Source organism: Haliaeetus leucocephalus, unplaced genomic scaffold (assembly GCF_000737465.1).
Source record: "Haliaeetus leucocephalus isolate CR32 unplaced genomic scaffold, Haliaeetus_leucocephalus-4.0 Scaffold451, whole genome shotgun sequence".
Classification (NCBI taxonomy): domain Eukaryota; kingdom Metazoa; phylum Chordata; class Aves; order Accipitriformes; family Accipitridae; genus Haliaeetus; species Haliaeetus leucocephalus.
In genome coordinates, this window is record NW_010972887.1 from 2,063,617 (window position 1) to 2,084,692 (window position 21,076).

At 36.3% G+C, this 21,076-nt stretch overlaps 1 protein-coding gene across 1 annotated transcript; it reads right to left on the reverse strand.

The window, feature by feature from the left end:
- Nucleotides 1–1,134: 1,134 nt before the first annotated feature.
- ACTR3 (ARP3 actin-related protein 3 homolog (yeast)) lies at nt 1,135–20,672 on the reverse strand. Its single transcript, XM_010575223.1, has 13 exons — nt 20,623–20,672; nt 19,822–19,916; nt 15,917–16,081; nt 11,583–11,707; nt 10,954–11,064; nt 9,270–9,365; nt 8,593–8,700; nt 7,285–7,428; nt 6,380–6,553; nt 5,482–5,574; nt 4,885–5,010; nt 2,825–2,908; nt 1,135–2,421 (listed from the first exon to the last, which is right to left on the reverse strand). The coding sequence occupies exons 1-13, from the start codon at nt 20,670–20,672 to the stop codon at nt 2,326–2,328; spliced, it is 1,467 nt and encodes a 488-aa protein (XP_010573525.1). The 3' UTR covers nt 1,135–2,325.
- Nucleotides 20,673–21,076: the final 404 nt, after the last annotated feature.

Genomic DNA, 21,076 nt, shown 5'->3' on the forward strand with positions numbered 1-21,076 from the left:
CTCAACAATTTAAAGGATCTGTAAGAAACCAGATTTGCTTAGAAAGCCTCACTCGGAGTGCCTCGCAGAGCCTCCCCAAATCAACCACGACCACTCACTCAGCGCCTGCACCCCAGCTCCCATCCCTCGGGCTCCTTGCACGTAATTGAATTCTGCTGGTGCCTTTTCACTGACTGCCTCAGCTTCTCCAAGATGCAGCAGCAGGGGCCTGAACATGACAGCAAAACAAAATGGGGGAAAAACACATCCAATCTGGGTTCCAAAAGATCCACAAGCCAGAGCTATGATTACATCTAGGTCTAGCTGCAGTACAACTTTCAGCTAATACACACCAGCCCTGTCCTTCACCTAAGAGTGCATCTCTGTACCTATACATTCTGTGCATCTTTGCACATAATTCTAGAGGTCTACATATAGCTGTGCGGGACAGGAACCGGTATTCACTCCATTTCTTTACATTTCCTCACTATGCTTTGTATCTATGTATCAGGAATTTTTGAGTTTTTCAAGTGAATTTTTAAGACTCTACCTCCTAGAGGGGAAAAACACAACCTTGTCTTATCTTCAGGCCATTGCAGTGTATCAAAAAATCCAGTCACTAGAGCACGATACAGCTGCAGAACCAGAAGACTGCTAGAAAAGCGCAGCTTAAATTAACTTCTTTATTTTACACATATTTGCCTATCAGTCTTTCTTACCACATGAATCAGTCAGCAGTTATGACTCAAAAAGTCACTATTCGAAAAACTCTAAAAAATTGTATCCTTGATAGGGAGATGTTAATAATACAGTTTTGTAATACAATTATTTAACTTTTTCTTGTTTGCACTAAGATTCTATTTGATTCCAGCATGTGAAGTTTTATAATGCTTGCTGTAAAAATACCTTCCCATATTTATCCTTGGAGTCTCATGTATCACGCTTTGAAGCAACTAGAAGCTCTGACAATTGATAAACTTCTCTGAAAAACATGTGAGGCATCTTTACAACTCAGTAGAAACCCAGAGATCTCCCTCTTGTGGTCTTCTATGTAAACAACCTTAACTACATTTGTGAGTTCAGAAGTGTCTAAGAAGTTTTCTTTCACCAAATATTAACAGAAATTGTAAGTAATTCCACTCAATATATGAAGCATTCTTCCTAGAAAGAATGAGAAAGAGATTGTTTTCACTTTATTTTTATCTACATGGTATTTTCTTGCAGAAAAACCAGAGATTTAAAACGCAGTGCTGTCTCCTGTATACCACCACTTGAAAGAAAGTATGTGGGGGGGAAGTTACAGAACAAAGTAGATGAACAAACCTAACAGTGGAGGAGATGTTAGGTTTATATAGGTAAGTGCTATCTAGATGAACATATAAACTGCAGTTCTAAAATGCTCACACTTCAGTTTACACAATGCACATAATGATCTCTACCTTACAGACCAATCTTACTCTTCAAAAACCATAGCGGATATGTAGGAACCCATGCTCACAATTTCCCATGTAATGAGATTAACAAGTCTGACACAAACATAAAAAGAAATTTTGTGCCTTTATTGGAATGGTGTTAGGCTTTAAATACACCAATTTTGATAACCTGATTATTTGGTTTAATTAGAAATGACACTACAGAACTGCAATACTGGTCCAACAGTCTTGTCTTTACTTTTTTTTTTTTTTTAAAGCAAGAGATAGTATGAAAATGCACCAAGTAATCAGAAAGCACTAGCAGGCATCGGTTAATCCAAGATACTAGCTTCTTAGTTCCAAAAGCACTCGCATTGTATGGAACCCAGGATTTAGACTGGTCATGATTTGCAAGAACTAGTTGCATGAGTCATGACTTTTTTTTTTTTTTAATTTACTTTCAAGTTGGTCACTGGTAAATTTTTTACCTCAAATATTACAGTTTCTTTAATTCATATTTTTCCTCAAAGTATAAAAAAGTATGAAATATAAACAAGCTCCTGCATTGCACCCATGAAAGGGTACAATGGAAGCATTAGAGAGCTGACTATCTACACACCATCAAATCCCATCAAATCTTGGATAATTCATTAATATACAAAATATCAGGGCACAGAAAGAACTAAAATCCACTTTTTTGTTTTGTTACGCACAGGTTCAAATAATCAATCTAAAGAAAAAACGTGATCATTTTGGCTTTCCACTACATCCGCATGTTGAGACACTTATTAAAATAATCCTGCTTAATTGTGTTTGGTCTTTTTCTTATTGTCAAGTCATGTTTGTTATCTTAATACCAGCCATCAGACAAACAAGTAATCAGAAAGACTCCTCCTCCTCCTCCTCCCTATCCCTGACCCCTCCAAGGTCAGTTTTAGGACATGACTCCAAACACAGGGTTGTGACGACAGATGCTAGGACCAATCTCTTCATAATCTTTTTTGGTATGGCATACTTGGTAGAATTCAGGCTGTAAAGGGAAGGGGGAAAAAAAATTAGTCAATAGTACTACACCTTATTTTAACAATATTAACATTTATATAGCAAGTGGAAAAAAACAAATACAGATAACTTGGAAATCCTGAAATTAACATTACATCACACATGGCTAAACACCAATGCAAACAGTGTATTTTGCCACAAAACTAAAATGCACTATTTAACAACTCAAATCTGTAATTCAGCTCTCATTTGCTCTTTCAAATCTTTAAAGTCTAATGCAAAAACTTCAAAGGGGGCAGGGAGGGTATATTTCCTATCTGAGGCTTATCAGAAACCCCCCAACTACATTTAATATGAAGTGAAGCAGAGATGAGAACTCCAAAAGCATAGCCAGAATGACTAAAACATGCTCAGCTTTATAGCTAACTTACTGTGGAAGCCAGCATTGATCCTCCAAACCAAACAGCATATCTTTGCATATGGTGTGTAATGACTTGTACATCAATGGGCTTAGGCTATAAAAGGAAAAAGGCGAAACACATTAAGTCACTTTTGCTGGTAAAAATTAGATCTTTTACAAAAGGAGCATACAAGCTTGCTTTTCACAAATTAGTATTTTCTTAAATGCTGGGTATGTAAATTTACAATTATAGCATCAGATTTTCTCTTGTACAGCCCAGACTAAGAAATAGCTCTTGCTTATACATCGCCAGTTACCTACTTTATCAGACATTAAGAGATACTTGCATTCACACCAACTTTCTCCCAAGAGCTCCACTACAATGTTCCTCTCCAATTATCCACATTCTATTTTCTGCTGAATTTCTTGACGGACTGTTTGTTTATGCAGTTGTAAGAATAGATCCATACTACTTAGCCCTTGCAAAAAAACACACTTTAGAAAGCTAATTTTTAAGTTTCATATAATTATTTTAATAAAGCATCAGTTGCAGATTGAAAGTTTATCTAGGACCAACACAGAGTCATGCTTTTCAAAACTACAACACTCATTCCAGTTAGCCCCTTTCCCTCCATATCCACACAAACCTTCATTCCTTACTTGTGCTTATCAAAAATGGCAGCGTATGTAACAGTTTCAGAAATAATTTGTTTGTTCCAGTACAACCTGCTGAAATCTGAACAATTTGAAACAGTATTTAAAAGTCTTTTTTAATACATTTGCAAAATTCAAGCCGGTGATTACTTGCAATGCCTAGTATTCTGAACAAGGAAAAATTGCATCAGATTTCCTTATTCATACCCTGCTTCCTTACTCAGTGGTAAAAGTCTAGCAAGGAGAACTGAGAATAAACTAGGTTACCTCTACCAGAGAGCTGTATATAACTGAAATTTCAGTGTTGTTTACATGGCATGTTATGAAGCTATACTGGGGGTTTTAAGGATTGTTTGAGCTCATCTAGCTAGATTGCTACTAAAAAAAATAAATGAGGGAAATCACTTCAATCTTGCCTTAAAAGGAAAAAAACACAAAATTTTTATCTCTGCTGGTATCTTTTATGTATGCAGAGTCAACAGAAAAAACACAAAAGTTACATCAGAGGACAAACGTGGAAAGAACATAAATTAAGGATCATGCAGTTTAGTGAAAATATTAAGTCATTTCATAGAATCATAGGATAATTTAGGTGGGAAGGGACCTCAGAATGTCTCTAGTTCAGCCTCCTGCTCAAACCAGAGTCAGCTACAAGGTCAGAGGAAGTTATTCAGAGTTTTATCCAGCTGAATCTCAAAAACCTCCAAGGACAGAGACTACACAACCTCTCTGGGCAGTCTGTTCCAATGCCTGATTATCCCTACAGTGACAAAGTTTTTCACTTTATCCAAGCTGGACCTCTTGTGTTTCAATTTATACCTTTTTGCCTCTCATGCACCCACCACTCAACACTGTCAAGGGCCTGGTCCCGCTTTCTCCACAGTCTTCCCACATGTACCGAGGGGCTGCTATTAGGACTCCCAAAGCCTTCTCTTCTCTAAACAAGCCAGTTCCCTCAGACTTTCTTCACAGGGCAAGTGCTCCAGTCCTCTGACTACCCTGGTGGCTTGACAATGAGCTTGCTCCATCTCTCTTAAGTTCAAAAGACTGAGGACAATGATTTGCAACTAATCAATAAGCACTAAGCACAAAAAAAGCTGGGGAGCGACCAACTGCTTTTACATAACAAGTGTAAGTCCCATCCTTTCATTAGGTGAGACTGATTCAGTTCAATAATAAGGGACAGGCAGCACAAGTGCATACCTGGGGAAATAGTACTGTAGCTTCCTACAACAAAAGGATTATATAAATATTTTCCAATACCAGTCTATACTTCTCTACAACATACAAATCTCTGAAAAGCTTCGATAAGAACTTTAAATGAAAATAAAGACATTTCAACAAACAAGAACATCATTGCAAAATCTTATTTTTGCATTTTCCAGGTAACAAGGGAAAGAAGGATGCTTGTTAAATGCATTAGCTACAAGAACTAACCTTCAGTCTGCCACCACTAAGTTCTTCACTAAGTTTCAGTCGGGCATCAACAGTCCTTTTCAAGTCTCGCTGTAAACGGCGACCAAAGTCCCTGAACATGGTTGAGCCTCCAGAGAGGACAATATTCTGTTTTGAGTAACAAAACTTATTAACCACTTCCGAAAACACAAGTCTTCAACTTTACTCAGTTCTTAAATTCTAAACATAGTTTTTAAAACTACAGTTAGCAGGTATGCTTTTACTTTGTTTTAAATTATCTAACACTTCAGCATGACAGAACACGAATTCACAAAGAGGTTGTCACATTAAAATTGGCTGTGCTTTAAAATCCATTTATACCTACATACATCTCACTTTCTGTGCTCAGATTTATGTTTCCCTTATTTCTTTTTCTTTTAAATAAGAGTTTGAGTAATGAAACATCACATTCTGAAAAAGTGTAAGTGAACAACATAAAGCCTTCTGCATATTGGACTTATTTCTAGAAAAATGGTTGATTTGGGGTTTGTTTTTTTAAATACAGTTTCAAATACATATTTCAATAAAAAACACAATCTTTCTGAAACAAGTATTAAAAAAATCATTATAGCTACTGACCTTATACAGAGGACGTCTAACATCAATGGGACAATTCTGAATAACTTCATCTACTACTTCTGAGATTGGTTGCGTAAAGTCAGGGTTAGCAAACTACAATCAAGAATAAAATCAAGACAAGTCAACATGTAGGACCATGTATTGCAAAAGAAAGGGGGCAGAGAGAAAAAGGGAATGGAAAGAACCATCCTATTATACTAGAGACATCATGAAAACTAGTAATAGAAATACTTACGTTAGCTATTTTTGCTGCCATTTATAAAAGATTTTAAAGAATAATAAACCTAAAGTATCTCTTTAGGTTTTATATAAGCTCTATAAGCTGTTCTCTTAGATAGTTTTTGTTAGCTGTAATAGGTCAAAGAATATACACCCTTCTCATGCTGAGCACCAAGGCAAAACAGTGTAACGTGAAATAAAACTGCAACAGAAGAATGTATAGGGATTTGGGGCAGGAAGAAGGGGAGAAAGGAAAAAAAAAAGGCTTTATTCCCTTTTAATTTTTCCCAACACTGGAAGAGAGACTGAGGGTATATAGGCAAGAAGACAGAATATTTAGAAACTTGACTTTTCAACAGACAGGTAAGAAAACAGGGTACAATGTGGTGAGGCCTGGATATTCTATTAAAAATTGCAAGACGAAAATATGGGGTTAGTAATCCATTTACTTTAATTTAAAATATAGTGCTTTGTTTAGGTATCAACCTGAATTTGTATAAAGATTACTAGCAATCAAGGATCAAAACCACATTGACTTACAACAATAGCTGATATCTATTTACAAATAAGGAGAAATATAAGTCAGGATAACCACTTCTTTACAAGTTTGTAAATATTTATATGCTATCATCTAAAATGCACCTAAAACAAAATGTGTAGACAATTCAAATCAACTTACCTCAGGATGGAAGAAAATCTCTGGCCCCAGGAATCTCTCATAGCCAACATCAATGGTAAATTCTTTCTTTGAGATAGCATTAATTCCAGTATATTGTTTAATCCACTTTGTACCATCTGTGTCATACTTGTTAAATTCTTTTACTAAGTCAGGGCAAACATAACTAAAGCGTTCCTGAAAATTGAATATGTACAGTTAAAAGTATCATCTTAAGTAGAGCAGGGAAGATGGTATGAACTTAAAAGTTTAAATAACTACACTTTTTAAAAAATAAGATTTTTAAATTGGCAGATACAGACTAGGCCTCAAAAACTGGTGAACTGACATTTACTGTATACAGTTAGATAATGGTTCTGCTACTACAAATCATTTCTGTGCGGCACTGAAAGCAGCACAGCTTGCTGAGCTAAATTACTTTTCTTCTATTTTTCCTCTAAACTTCTACAACAGTGAGAAATGAGTTCTAAAGTATATTGAAGAACTGGCATAGAAACAAGGTTTAAGTGTACTTTAAGCTGAATGTCTTTCAGAATAGCTTTGCATTACAAAAAAGAACATATCAACATTCAGAAAGTATAAAAAAGTAATTACAGCTCTTTACATTACACATCCCACCAAGAACACTTCCGACTGAATGTTACAATAGTAATAATAAGGGAGTGGAGGAAAAAGGGGAGAAGTGAAGAGTGAAAGGATAAAGAGTGAAATTCTAGGCCAAATTGAGTATAACCCAACCTTAAGTTTAAGGTATTTCATGTTACTTTATTATCTAGACATTTGTATATTATTTAGAAACAGAGCACCATTACTTGGAAGGATGATGATTTTAAGAGATTATTGTATTTTAAAAATAGATATCAAGCTTTGATCTAAAATAACATTAACAACTGCAATGTTCACGTTACCTTCACTGCTTTAGCTGTTTCCAAAGATTGTTCAGGAGGAATTCCTACTTCTCGCTCCCTCAGCAACTGCTGAATGAAGTATGTTATATCTCGCCCAGCAATTGGAATGTGTTTGATACAGCTGCCAATCACGTATCCTTCAGCCTATAAATAAAATCAATTGGGAGAAAGATACTGACAAAAACTCCTCCAAAGCTTAGGAGAGAGAAAGACATGGAGTCTAAACTCCTATTCACTACCTGTGATTGTGAGATTGAAGCCCTTTAAGACTGGCTCATTTAATTACCAGAAATCCAATTCTTCAGTAGCCTTATTTTACTTATTAAAGTATTTCGCTTTGCATTGGTTCATAGTTCTTACAAGGTTAGGAGGAACAGAAAGGTCACTAGTACATAAGGCAGACAAATAGCTATACTCACTGTTCCTTGGCCTTTATTTTCTCTTCAAAATGAGGTTACTTTTACCAAAAAGGTCAAGGAACCTTGTATCGTGAAATATTATTTTAGAATAAATGATGTGGCTCTGCAGTCACAGCCACTGATGTAAGACGTTACAATCCACATGAACCAAAATTAATTTTCTGAAAGCAGGGAGAAAATGCATCATTTCAGCACATTGAGACTGCTTAGAACATCAGACTGGCCCGTATTCATCCATCAGTCTACCCTTTAAGTCACACTCGTCCTGGGGGCATTAAAAATATCTCGTCTAAATGCAGAAACCAAAAGTGTTCAAGACTGGCCTTCAACCTCACCAGACCTGCTACATTCAAACAGATAAATCCAGATATCACATTAATATTAAATGCTTAGAATTTCCTATATACAACTTACATTCCCATAAAAAGTTCTTTCTAACATAGAAAACAATAAAGTCAGTAAAAATGTACCACTATTGTTAGCTTCACTACGGAGGTGTTTGTTAATTCCTCTTTATCTATTTCATTATAAAAGTGATATGCTATTGCTGTCAATTTGTTCAACATGTTTAAAAATTCCAGAAGCCAAGTGAATGTCACTCTACAAAGGAGCTTAATGCTTCAAGTGATATAGAATACCTACTCTTAACTTCAGTTAAAAAAACCAAACCCACAAATCAGGAAAAGTTCGACTGTTTTAAACAGCAATTCGAACTACTAAGTACAATTAAAAAAAAGTTACCTATAGAAGGTTTAACTTATCAATTCTTTCCTACATCTTACTGACATTCCTAGCTATACTTCAGTCTGTGTAGGTGTAAACTTCAGAAAAGTCACAGGACAAACTGTACACAAGTTAAATTGTTTCTATAGTTCTGATGTATACTTACCACAGGAATAACATGAGTGACACCATCACCACTGTCTATAACTGTGCCAGTCAGCGTTCGTTCTCCTACTTGTCTTGACGTCCAAGACGCAGCTAAGGCAAGGACAGCCTTGTAAAAGAACACACGCAGAAAACAGATCTTAATAAAAGCACTGCATTGCAGATTTCACCTTCTACTACCCCTCCCAAGAATACCCAGACTGACACCCTCATGGTCACTTACAGCATGGAAACTGATATAGTATTATTATATATGGTACACAAGAGCTTATGAAAAAGAGGCTGGATAAATGTAGTTTTTTGACTCCTGCCTGATGCTTTTTTAGCCATGTTCAAACACCTTTTTTGCTACTTCATAGTGAGAGGGATTCAATTCTTGGCCTAATACCATTATTATGATGTGGTGTGTTGCTTGCTTGGTTTTTTTAATTATTATTTATTTATGATGCAACAGATATTATACTCTACTGCTTAGAGGCCTTCTATACAGGTAACAGAAGAACAGTACCTAGCTAACGGACCACAGAATCAATGCATGTCAAACATATTGTGGTGAAACTGCTAACCAAAAGTACATAAAAGTATTCCAAACACCGCTCATACAGTTTTCATAGTGAAATTCATTTTAGCTCAAGGAGAAATACTGTAGGCTCTAACTTTCAACAGCCTTTCCCTTACCTGAACAGCAATATATAGCCCTGGAACATTGAAAGACTCGAACATGATTTCAGCAGTATATTCTCTATTTTCTGGAGTATTTAATGGAGGCTCAGTCTGTGAGACAAAAAAAAAAAAAAAATCAGCCAAGTTTTACTTACATTCAAATCAAACACTTGACTTTAAAAAAAAAAAAAAAATCACCAAATCCTAAGTTTTGAAGATGAGTCATTCAACAACAACAGCATGTAAAAATAGTAATGTGAAAAGGGTGCTTTTAAAGGCAAATGGTGCAATTAAGAAAATCTAGAAACTTATCTGACAATAACAGAATTTATGCAAACTGCATGGCAAAAACATGATGGTTTGAGTGAAAACAGAAAAACAGAAGTGCAATAAAAACTTTATAGTAATTACTGCTTAAGAATTTACATCGAAGGTCCCCTTTGTGGGTTGGTTAGCTCATTACAACTTTTGATTTCACTTGAAAGAACCAAGGACTATCAATCTAAATAGGTCAAAGGATGAAGTTTAGCACATTTAAAGAATGACAATTATTTTTAAAAATATTTCAGCGACTCAAAGAAAAAAGCTGGTTTTCTTCAGATGGCAATCACTATAAAACAAGTTGACATGATCAGCTGTAGAAATGTACTCAACTGAGAGAAGCTAACAATAACATACAATACGCTACAATACTATGCTATAATTTCCATTAAAATACCGAACATACTTAATATTAAGTCTCTGCTCTGAAAGAGGATTTTGGTTAGTGCTACAGAATATTTGAGGAAAAAAAAAATTACCACTCTTGCATTGCATCAACTATGTAATAGGAGGGTAAAAAGAGGAGGGAGCCAGATTCTTCACAAAGGTGACAGGACAAGGGGCCATGAAGACAAACCACAACATGCAAAATCCTAAGTAGGTACTAAGAGGGAAAAAAGGTAACGTGAGGGTGGTCAAATATTGGAAAAGGGGCCCAGAGTTGTTATGGCATCTTGATCCTTGCCGATATTCAAAGCTTAGGTGGACACAGCCTTGAGCAACTGGACCTCATTAGACCTGCTTCGAGAAGATCGTTGCATTAGATGTTTTTTAACAAGCATGACCAACACCTCTAATTCCAAACTTGCTCTATAAATGTCACACGAAAACACACTGCCTATTTCAATGGCCTCAAATAAAATACTAAGGAATAGCAGATACTTCACAATAACATTGACCTTAATTCAGTTCTAATCTGCCCAAATATGACAATCAATCTTTTGGATTTCACCAAAACAAAAAAAAAAAAAAAAAAAAAAAAAAAACCCCTCTAGACACATCATCCAGGTGGCAGCATTGTACATAATTGCAATTATTTTGTTTTTAAAGTCAAAACATACAAGTACTTTTTTGCCTCAAAAATGTAAACTTGATCATTGAATTCAGTGGATAAGCAATAGAAAAAAAGTGATGAAGCAGACACAGTTTGGAGGGAAACGAGTAGAGAACAGGAAAAAGTTTGCAGTTCAGACACTCTGACATCTTTAGAAAATTAAAGAACCTGGATGGGATAAGCCAGATCAGGAAAGTTCCAGGTAATTCATATTTACTTTAGTTTTCAAAATAAGCACATTCATATTTAAGAATCATTACATAAATCAGCACAAATATTCTTACTAGTCATATGCAATTTCATAAGTAACACAGTTTTACCTACCAAAAGAAAATAATGATCCTCGGGTTCTGCCCTTAGATACTTAAAGATTACTTGCTCCATAAACCTCTCCATCAAGTCCCAGTCTTCAACTATACCATGGCGGATGGGCCACTGTTGCAGAAGAATATCAAAATAGAATTGGAAACAAAAGAAAAAAAAAATTCAGTGTTTTCAACTGCAGTAAAAGCATATTTTCTACAGATGCAAGAAACCTTGCATTAGGTTTTCCCTGTTCTGATCAATAGCAGAGACAATACATTGCGCTTTTCTCAGTACAACAGAATGGTGGCACTAGGATAAACCAAAGGTTCCCCCTAGCCCAGTATCCTGACTGACACTGCTGATAGAGGATCCCAAGGAACATGAAAGAATGTGGTTATTTCCGCTTAACACTGTCCTAGCCTCCCTTCACTTCAGAAGAAATACACATTCATGTACTGTTCTGCAAATTCCCACAGGCTCCAGAAAGTCAACAAAACTAATACCAAACCTTATTTTCCATTAAAACAGAGTTAATAAGAAAATAACATTAAAGTTAACCAAAAAGCATTCTTAAGAAACTGTTTACTGTATAGCTGATGCTTTCTGAAGAGTATTGGAAAATTATTTTTAAACATTTCTCTTAATACCTTGGTTGCATAAGTTGGTTTTTCTATTGCTTCATCCCCGATAAAGAAGTCTAAATCATCAACACCTTTCAAAACCCTCCTTTGTGCTTGATCGACCACTTTTGCTGATTCTTTGATAGCAATACCTTTAACAGAGAACACAAACAATAGCATAGATCATATATCCTGCACTAAAAAGGAGAAAACCCCAACATCCAAAAATAGTAACACAAGGTAATTGTATTCATCCTTTGTTTCAGGCGTAAGCACAGAAGAGGTAAATAAAACACAGATAATTTGAATTCCAATCATAGGTAAACAGAATTAGGATTTATAAAGTACAGACCCAAATACAGATTTAATTGTTAGACACTCAACATGCAATCAGGGAGATAAAATATAAAAAGAATCACTAAGATAGGGTATCCCTACAGATCACATCTTATTCAAAAGTGTGCTAATTTTCTGCACACTCCACTAATAAAAAAAAAAAAAAGAATGCAGTCATAGAAGTTGTATAAAGAGCAAGAAAGAAAACATGTTGCCATTATATAAATAGATGTTTTACTTCACTTGCACCAATTTGATTTCTGGACATACTATGAAAGTGAGATATGGCACACAAAAGGGACTAAATAGCAACTAAGTAAGCAAATAACATGTCCAAAAGAAGGCAGGAAGGAAGAAGTAGGAGAAAACGTAAGGCATATAGAAAAAGAAAATCGGACAGAAATAAAAGGAGTATTTTTAAAAGGACAGAAATTTGTATAGCCATATGATGCACCCTTAGATGCTTTAAAACAGATTTTCACAAAGCCTACGTTTAACTTCTCCCTTTAAATCCTACTTCTATCTTATCATTAAGAATAGGATGGAGAATTTCATTTAAGAAAGACTATAAATCTCTTCCTTCACTTCAGGGAATAACTGGCAAAAGTTAAGAGCTTTATCTTGACAATTTATTCCTTCCAGGATAATTACTCATCATAAATAAAGAAAAAAGTTTTTATCAGAAAAATACTGGCTAAGGCTAAACACACGATCAGTGATTAGATATCACAGGAACACAGATGTTCCCTTTCCTCATCTTTGGCATCAGCCTCCTGGCTACCAGGGTTGCAGCGCCAGCAATACTTGCTGTATTTTTTCAAGTCTTACTAATTGCCTTTAAACACAACCCTTTACACAAACGACGAAATTCATATATATAAGAAGCATTAATATCAGCCTCAATTATTCAAAGGTGGTAATCCGCAAGCTCTTTCAAAGGCAGAATCATTTTGCTAATTCTCACCTTCAGTAAGAAGTTCTGTTTGCTCATGACTAAGATTAAAAAAAGAGATGAAAACAGCTGCTGCCGCCTCAAGCCCACCAGACACGGGGTGGCACAGGTACCAGATTTGGAAATCAATAGCATGCTAGGGTAAAGCACCGTTAGCTCACTGATGCTCCTCATAGTTCCCCCTTCTCTTCCCATAAAGAGCAACAAAAGCAGAGCTGTGCAGCCAGAGAAACTAAAAAGTTAAGCGTTGTGAAAGACTGAACAGGATAAAACAGGAGACATTATTTTGAGCTCTTCAGGAAGAAAACTGAATCATACTGTAACTTCTGTAGCAGCTTACAGGAGAGCAGAGAGGAAGCAAAAGGCTGGAGGAAGCCAAATAGCATGAGGGGGCAAATAGGAAGTAGAAGCTAAAATCATGGGGAAGGAGATGTCACAAGGCCAGCATTTGCTGCAAGTGAAAAGAAGAATCTTGCCGAATATTTTTCAAGTCATCATTACAGAGCTTACACATTTGGGGAAATTTTTCTGTCCAGATGGGTGTTATCTTCAAGAATTTTCAAGTAAAATACTATTTCTTGTCACAGGATTATAGAAACTTTCAAGTCAAAGTGGTTCCACCCTGTTAAAAGCCTAAAACAAGAGCTCTCAATATTTTGCTGACCTTAACACTAGCCTGTTCAGTCCTGGTTTTGAAAGTCAGAAATGAGAAGGAAACAACCTGAATCAAGAATCATATCCTGAAAACACAAATGGGAAAATAAATCTTGCTGAAACCAGAGCTAGGCTGAAGATGGGCAGCACTCCAGTGGTATCTCAGAGCCATTTGCCTTTGGTTTGCTTGGCACAAGAATTAAGAGCTTTTAGAAAACAGAGGACATACTTGCATCAAATCAATTACTCAAGCCATTTTTTTTCTCTTTTAAAGAAAGGGCCACCTAACACGTAAACTAACAAAGATAAACCAAAATAGATGACAAATCAACAGAACTACTGCATAATGGAAAGAAGTTGACTCCTATTTTAACATACAGCCAGAAAAAAAGGATTAAGTGAATAAAAATCAGGCAAAATTAAAGATCTGCTAAGATCTAAAAAGCAGCCAGGGAAGAAAGCAGTGAACCCACACCTCTTCAAACAATTGGCCCAATATATTCTCATTTACTTCATTTTTCAAGCCAGCATTTATCATCTCTACAGAAGCATATTCAGAATAAAATCAAGACCACAACATAAGGAGATAAAAATTTGTTAAGAGCAGGAGTGAATAAGATAAGCAGCAAGTGAACAAGGCAGAAGGAATGCTGCTCGAACCTGTTTAACAGCAAACATTTTTCAGAGAATCAAGTTGATAAAATGCAACGACCATTGCTAGAAGTCAAAGGAGAAACAAAACCAATTTTTCCGCTGGGGATAAATTAAGGAAACTAAAGAGACCAAAGTGCTTTGAAAAGATCCACAGTTTTTTGTACCATTTTACTTTGAAACTAGGTACTGCTACACTCTATTTTAATTTCTCTAATGTAGATTACACCAGTACTATTTTATTTCATTTGAGGCTGAGGATTAATGCAAACTCATGCAGTTAGTGTAATTATCTAACTTGAATTACACTACAAATGAGAAAAATGCCTTTTTCATGAAGAGAATTGCAGTCAAGGACCATTTCAGCTGTAGGAGCATCTAGACTAGAGTTTGTTTGGTTGGTTTTTTAAATACATCACACTATCAAAAAGCTGTCAAAAAAATCTCATTTCCCCCCCTTCTCTTCTACTTTAATAGCAGCCCTGTTGTATAAATTTCTCTGCTTAATGATCTGACAGGTCATTTCATTCCCAGAATTTGTTTAAAGCGTCGTGATATCTCTTTTCTTTTTTTGGAAAAAGAAAGTGATTTTAAAAATGAATAAACAAAATCTGAAGATGTAGAAAAAGTATGTAAACTGAAATTATCTGAAATTAAATAAAATAACCATTTGCCCATTTTTAATTTAAATACTGCTGTGAAGTTTAAAAAGCAATGTTAAGTTGTTTTCCAGTGGTTCAGTAACTTTTTAAATCTAATTTTAAAACCAGTTTTTGTGTGAAAAACAAAACTGAGGATTATATTTTATATGCCACTAAGATAAATGAAATTAAGTTCTTTTGGAAAATCAAACAAATTAAGAGCTACATATTAGAAGCCAACATAGAAGAGATTGAAAGGATTCTCTCACTTCTATGAAAACAGGAGAATGCATTAAGTGAATTAACCTCAGCTTTCCATGAAAATTGCTTTTTGAACCATGTTTTCTGGAAAAATTAACATAGAGCCTGAACTACCAAGTTTTATTTTACATTGACTGTGCTTAAGTATTATTAGTTCTAGCTCTTTTCCTGTGGCATTTACAAGGAAAACTGGGTGTACTAATTGCTCCTTTTTACCAGGATGTAATACGTGATTACTTTGGCACATATGAACAATGACAAAATGCAAAGTGGTGTAGGAGGTCAAAAGGTGAAGCATTTCTAAAGGAAGCTGAATGAGTTCCACTCTCTAGAGTAGAGCCATATCACTTTAACTGGGAGAAACAGTTCAGAAGACAGGAAGCGAATAAATAAGCAATTTTACATGGGGGAAAAAAAAAAGTTTTCTTGTTCTATTTGCAAAACACAGTAAATTAACATAGCTGTAATAGTGAAAAATACCTGGCAAGTATAATGTTTTAAACCCTGAAAACATCAAACCATCCTTTTTTTTTTTCCTAGTTATAATCAACTAAAGTTTTACCTGATAAATCACTAATAGGGGAAGAACCTTCTAAAAAGTAAATATAGTCATGCTACTGCATTTTAATATGATTTCAATTTCCAACAAATTAACAACACTTCAAATATTAGTATACTATTTTAATGAATGTATCTTTCTAAATTGAGCATCCATAGCAAAGCAAAACAGAACAGAACCATGGTATCACTCTGTCATCACTCAGGTTTTTTCAAGTCACTCGTTTTTAACTGCTTTTTTTACACAGCATGTTATAGAAACTCTTAAGTGTAACTTCAGCACTCATACACAAGTAACAAATACTTACATGAAGGAATAATGAACTGGGGTTCAGTATTACCGGCATATCCGAGCTTTGTATACCTATTGAGACAAAAAAGGTTACAATATTTAATACTACAAATATCAAAGACATCTCCCTCTTTTAATGAATACACCTCTCTTCCCATATCAAAAAGACCCACCGACTTTCCTTTAAAAAAAGCAAACAAAAACCCAAACAAAAAAAAAACCCTTAAAGACCTTCTCTTTTTTTAAAAAGATAAAACAATGCTCCCTACCACAAATCAAGCATCATTGTAACTTCTATTCAAGTAAAATTTTACTACAGAACACATAGTATGTAGTTCAATTTATCAATACTTCGGAGTGCAATTTAGAGTCAAAGTAGTTCTCCCCTGCTCAGCAGTTAGCATTTCTATAGAAATATTTTCATGTAAGTGTTAGTGGTAGAAGTGTTTTTGTAACTGCTAACTACAGGGGAAAAAATTCCCTTGCCCCCGGACTGCCAGCCGGGCATGTGGCAGGGCTGGCCATCATTACTTCACAAGCATTTCTCAAGATGTATTATCGTAGGTGGCAGGTACTGACTTCTGATAATGACAGTGGTAGCAAAAGAAATTCCATTTAACAAACGCAAAACAGTCTTGAAAATGTGTTTAATAAGACTAAGGAAAGCAAGAGGAAGAGAACTACACACCTTCACTCACCCAACTTCCAGAACATACTAAGGATATATACAGCATTTTCATTGTCATGATGTAAGAAAACTTAAGAAATTACCAATGCATTCATGAAAAATAACTACAAAACTCACAGTACCAAAACTATCCAGCTGCTAGAAATGTTGCTACAAAAGAGTTAACAGCAGCATAGGCAAATTCTAAAACATGCAGACCAAACCACACACTACATTAAAGAGATACATCCTATGGACAAGTTGTTAACACGGACATGACAAAGTTCTCATTTTCTTCATACAGTCAGACAGCTGTACTAACTAAATTAGCACCATCAGCAAAAGCATGAAACACTGTAGTAGCACCTCTAGAATTTCAGCACTCCGATATAAACCTGAAAGATCTTAGGCAGTATAAGGCAGTACTAACTTTAACAATCCATAAATTTATGTCAATAACACAGCAAAATGCCTGGCAATAAATATAGGAAGAGGGTGGTTTTTACAGGCTAGAAGAGGAGTGCTGCAGCAGTAGGTTTTGCTGTGATGCTACTGATGCAGCGGTTCACAAGTTGCTCACATGTCCGCTAACGCCTACACAATTTCTATCGCTGACATTAATTACACACATTAGTGCTGGGCCAAGAGAAACGTATCCTCAAAAGGAAGGTATATTTCTCTCTAAATAACAAAGCGGTCAGCACAGGACCTCATCTAACACTAAGAATACTTCTCTTGCAAAGCATTTTTGAAGCTGTCGATCTGATCTTGTCTGTAACACACTGTAGCAGTTGACAGTAACCATACAAAAAAAACTTGATTTCATGTTGATCAACAGGAATGTTTACTGAAAAAGAAAGCTTCACAGGCAAAGTAAGATAAATAATGGAAAAAAGAAACTAAATATGAGAAAGAAATCCACACATCATGAAGAGATCAGCATTATGCACTGTATGTGCCTGAACTCAGGACACACAACTCAGATTTTGCAGACTCAAGCTACAAGGGTTTTTTTATTTTCTTCTTAAATAGTTCCTAAAAGAAATATCAAAAATTCCACAAACTGGTGCTTCTATAACCTGTCGTGCAGAATAAACTGTTCACTGTATCTATATTGTTTTAAGAGGCTTTTAGTGCCACAAGAAAATTACTAAGAAAACCAACAAGTACTGACTTACTCCTTCTACCTTCCCCTGCAAATCAGGAACTGTGGCACGTAGATTTTAAAGCTAAATCTATACAGGAACTTTGGAGCCCGAAGGCTGCATAAACCTACAACTAGATCAGAAGTGCCTTAACAAGCAAAAAAGTTAAAACTGTTTGATTATTAAACTCAGTATTTCAAAGAAAACAAAAGCTAAACTGTTGCACATAACAGGCTGCTTAGCTGCTTGTGGTGTGGGAGACTGCCCAGCACACACACACAGCCAGCAGACTGAAAGAAAAACAGTCAAATGAACGATGCATTTTACATAAAAAGACCACATTCAGACATAAAATCAGCATATCTAAAAATACTGTGGCCTACTCAGCAAGAAGTTTCCTGAGTCATGAAATAAAAAATAATAAAAAAAAAGTCACATTTTTAGGCTTCAAAAAAAAGGGGGGGGAGAACCCACATGGCTTCTGGTCTCTGAATATTAAAGTATTATATCAGCAAGTCTGCAATGTAGTCTCCAACACAATGCTTCACAACTCTAGTGTACCAAGACCTCCTTGCCACACTCTCCCTTCCGCATCAGGAATGCCACCACCGCTTGCCCATTGGTCAGTTAAAATGGAGTTTAAAAATGTGATAGGTGAGACAAAAAAGTAAGTTAAAAAATTAATAAAAGTTGATAAAAACCTTCAGTTCTCCAAATGCACAATCTAATAACAGTAGGGTTTTTTAAAAATTAACTTTTGCAAAGGTAAGGCTTTATTCAGACTGATCAGATCTATTCTACCATTGTCACTTGAAGCAAATATTCAAGTCACACACGAAAAAAACCGATACCATGGGCAAGCTAGATTTCACAAGTATACAGTTTCCACAAGCAGTTCATACAGGGCAAAGCATGTCTGACTAATGTATGATTCACAGGGGAATGAGGCACACCCTGTCTTCTTCAGAGCAGCAATCACTGCCACTACAGGAAAAAATCCTGATATTAAAGATATCATAAGGCAGTACTAATACTGGATCACAGTTTTCCACTAAATCACAGCTTGTCTTGCTTGCTAGATAGCACTGAAGAGCGGCCGGAGGGACTTCCATGGAGACAGGCAGGCACGTGTCATTTAATGAGACATGAACTCAGCTTTCCCACACTGAATTTGGGGCACTCAGCAGTAAGAGAGCAAGGCACTGCACAAATGGGTATAAAAGTATAAGCAGATTTCTATTAAAATCTGTAACACAGAACTGATTTACAAAATCCCAAAGGTGAAAACCTGAATTCAACCTTGATCATTCAGGTGTTTTCCTTTATTTCTCCACATTCAGCTACCTGAAGTGTTTCTGTAAGCCTATTAGCTCATTTAAGTAGAAAAGGAGAAAAAAACACCCAAAAAACAAGCATGGCAAAAAATTTTGTTGGATAATCAGGACCTTCAGATTTACTTTAGAAGATAAGCTACAAAGCATCCAAAAGCAGTCCACAGAGTCTCAATACATGTGTGCATATAGGTATATAGAGAACCATATACATACCCCCCCATACTGTCCGTCAATATACATATATATGGTGCTGGTATTCCCCAGTGACTTCCCCGCAACTTCTTCAAAAGGCAGTGGGGTCTCACACACCATCCTCTGGCCTATGCAGATGTAATGATGTGACAAACAAAACACGATTTTTTTGTAGGGGCCATTCATACCACAAATGGGGCGGCTGTAGCAACTAATGAAGCTTCCTTCTAAGATAACTCTACTAATCCACATGTCAACTATCAATGGAGAAATATCTCTAGCGTCACACCCTCAAACTCACACCCTGAAATTGCAAAGTGGCTGCGTACTGATCTGAGACATCTCTGTGGAAGGCCTTTTGGCTGTCCTTCCAATGTTCTCAACTGCACTAATGGGATTTCTTGAATGTGCTCTCTCACCTAGAATAGATGTTTCTGAGGCTATGACATGAAAGCAATGTCACTTGAAGGTTATTTACGTACTAGTCATGCAGACAATTTTAAAGCCAAAAGGAAACAGCACTTAGGGTAAGAACTTCTAATGAGAATGTCATTAACAGAAGCCCCGCCTGCAAACCACAAACCATGACCGTGCGCCTTTGCTCCACTTCTTTCCTGTCCGCAACAGATGTCATTCTGTACATATTCTCCCAAGTTATACACCCTAGTTCTAGCACAACTGCAATTTTAACAAAAGGGTGAGGAATAGGGGGATGACTGTTTCGCAGGCAATGCATTTGTTTAGCTGCTCTGAGAAGTACAACAGAAATGGGATGGCCCAACACGAGTTGTATCCTTGTAATTTTGCTGACAGCTCCGTGCAAAGACACAAGTTAGCCAAGCACAAGCAGAGAAGAGCACTAGAGGACGAATGTCACCTCATCTTCAACTTCTGTAGGGCAAATCCAGGTTACAGTCTACCCCTCAGCTACTCCTAATGACCTGGACTAAAAGCAATTTCATGCATAGGACACTTTTTTTAAATGTACACACAAACAGGAATAAGATGTACCTCCAACACTGGCCCCACTGGAAAGACACAATGCAACTTTAAAAGCAAACATACAAAGAAGAACCACCTTTCTGTGGGGAGAGAAGAGTTATGGGAGCAGGAGTAACAAACCTGAAACTCTCTGGAAAGAAAGTCAGGACTACACTGAAATCAAAATGGTCTCTTTCTGTTTTACTTTCAAGGTGCATAAAGTTAAAAAAACCAAATATATATGTAGAGGGATACTTTTTTCAGGGGGCTTTTTTTGTCATTTTTGCTCGTCCAACTGCTGTCTCTTCATGACCATTCTGAATTACTGTACATCATCTGAGCCACAGCAATGCTGTGCAAGCTCTCACTCAAAATGCAACACATCCATTGCCTTCTATCTTACCTTGCAGATGCAACGGGCTTCCCAAATACAATAACCTGTGCAGCATACATGTTAGCTTGTATGTGTTAAGTCCTAAAATTCTGCTTTGGCACATACCACAGCCTGTGCACCAAGCCCAGCAAGGTTTCTCTAACTAAACACACCTCTGCATAAGTCCTATCTATGCAGAACCCGTTCAAGGGGTCATGCTTCAAGCAGGTCTAATATTCAGTGATGAGATTAGGCTTTACAAAGTTAAACTGCATTTATTCTTAGAAGTAAACTGATGCTGCCTTTTTGCAAGGTGCCACACTTGCCCAGGCAGCAGGAGATCTGCAGTCCATATCCTCTTCCATCCAAATGGGTTTAGAGCCAATCTCCTGTTTTCCATAAGAGCCTCTTGCCATTTGCTTATAAACTCTCCTGAGGCAAGAGTGCTTTGCATTTCTTTCCTGAAACCATGTGGAAAAGACTC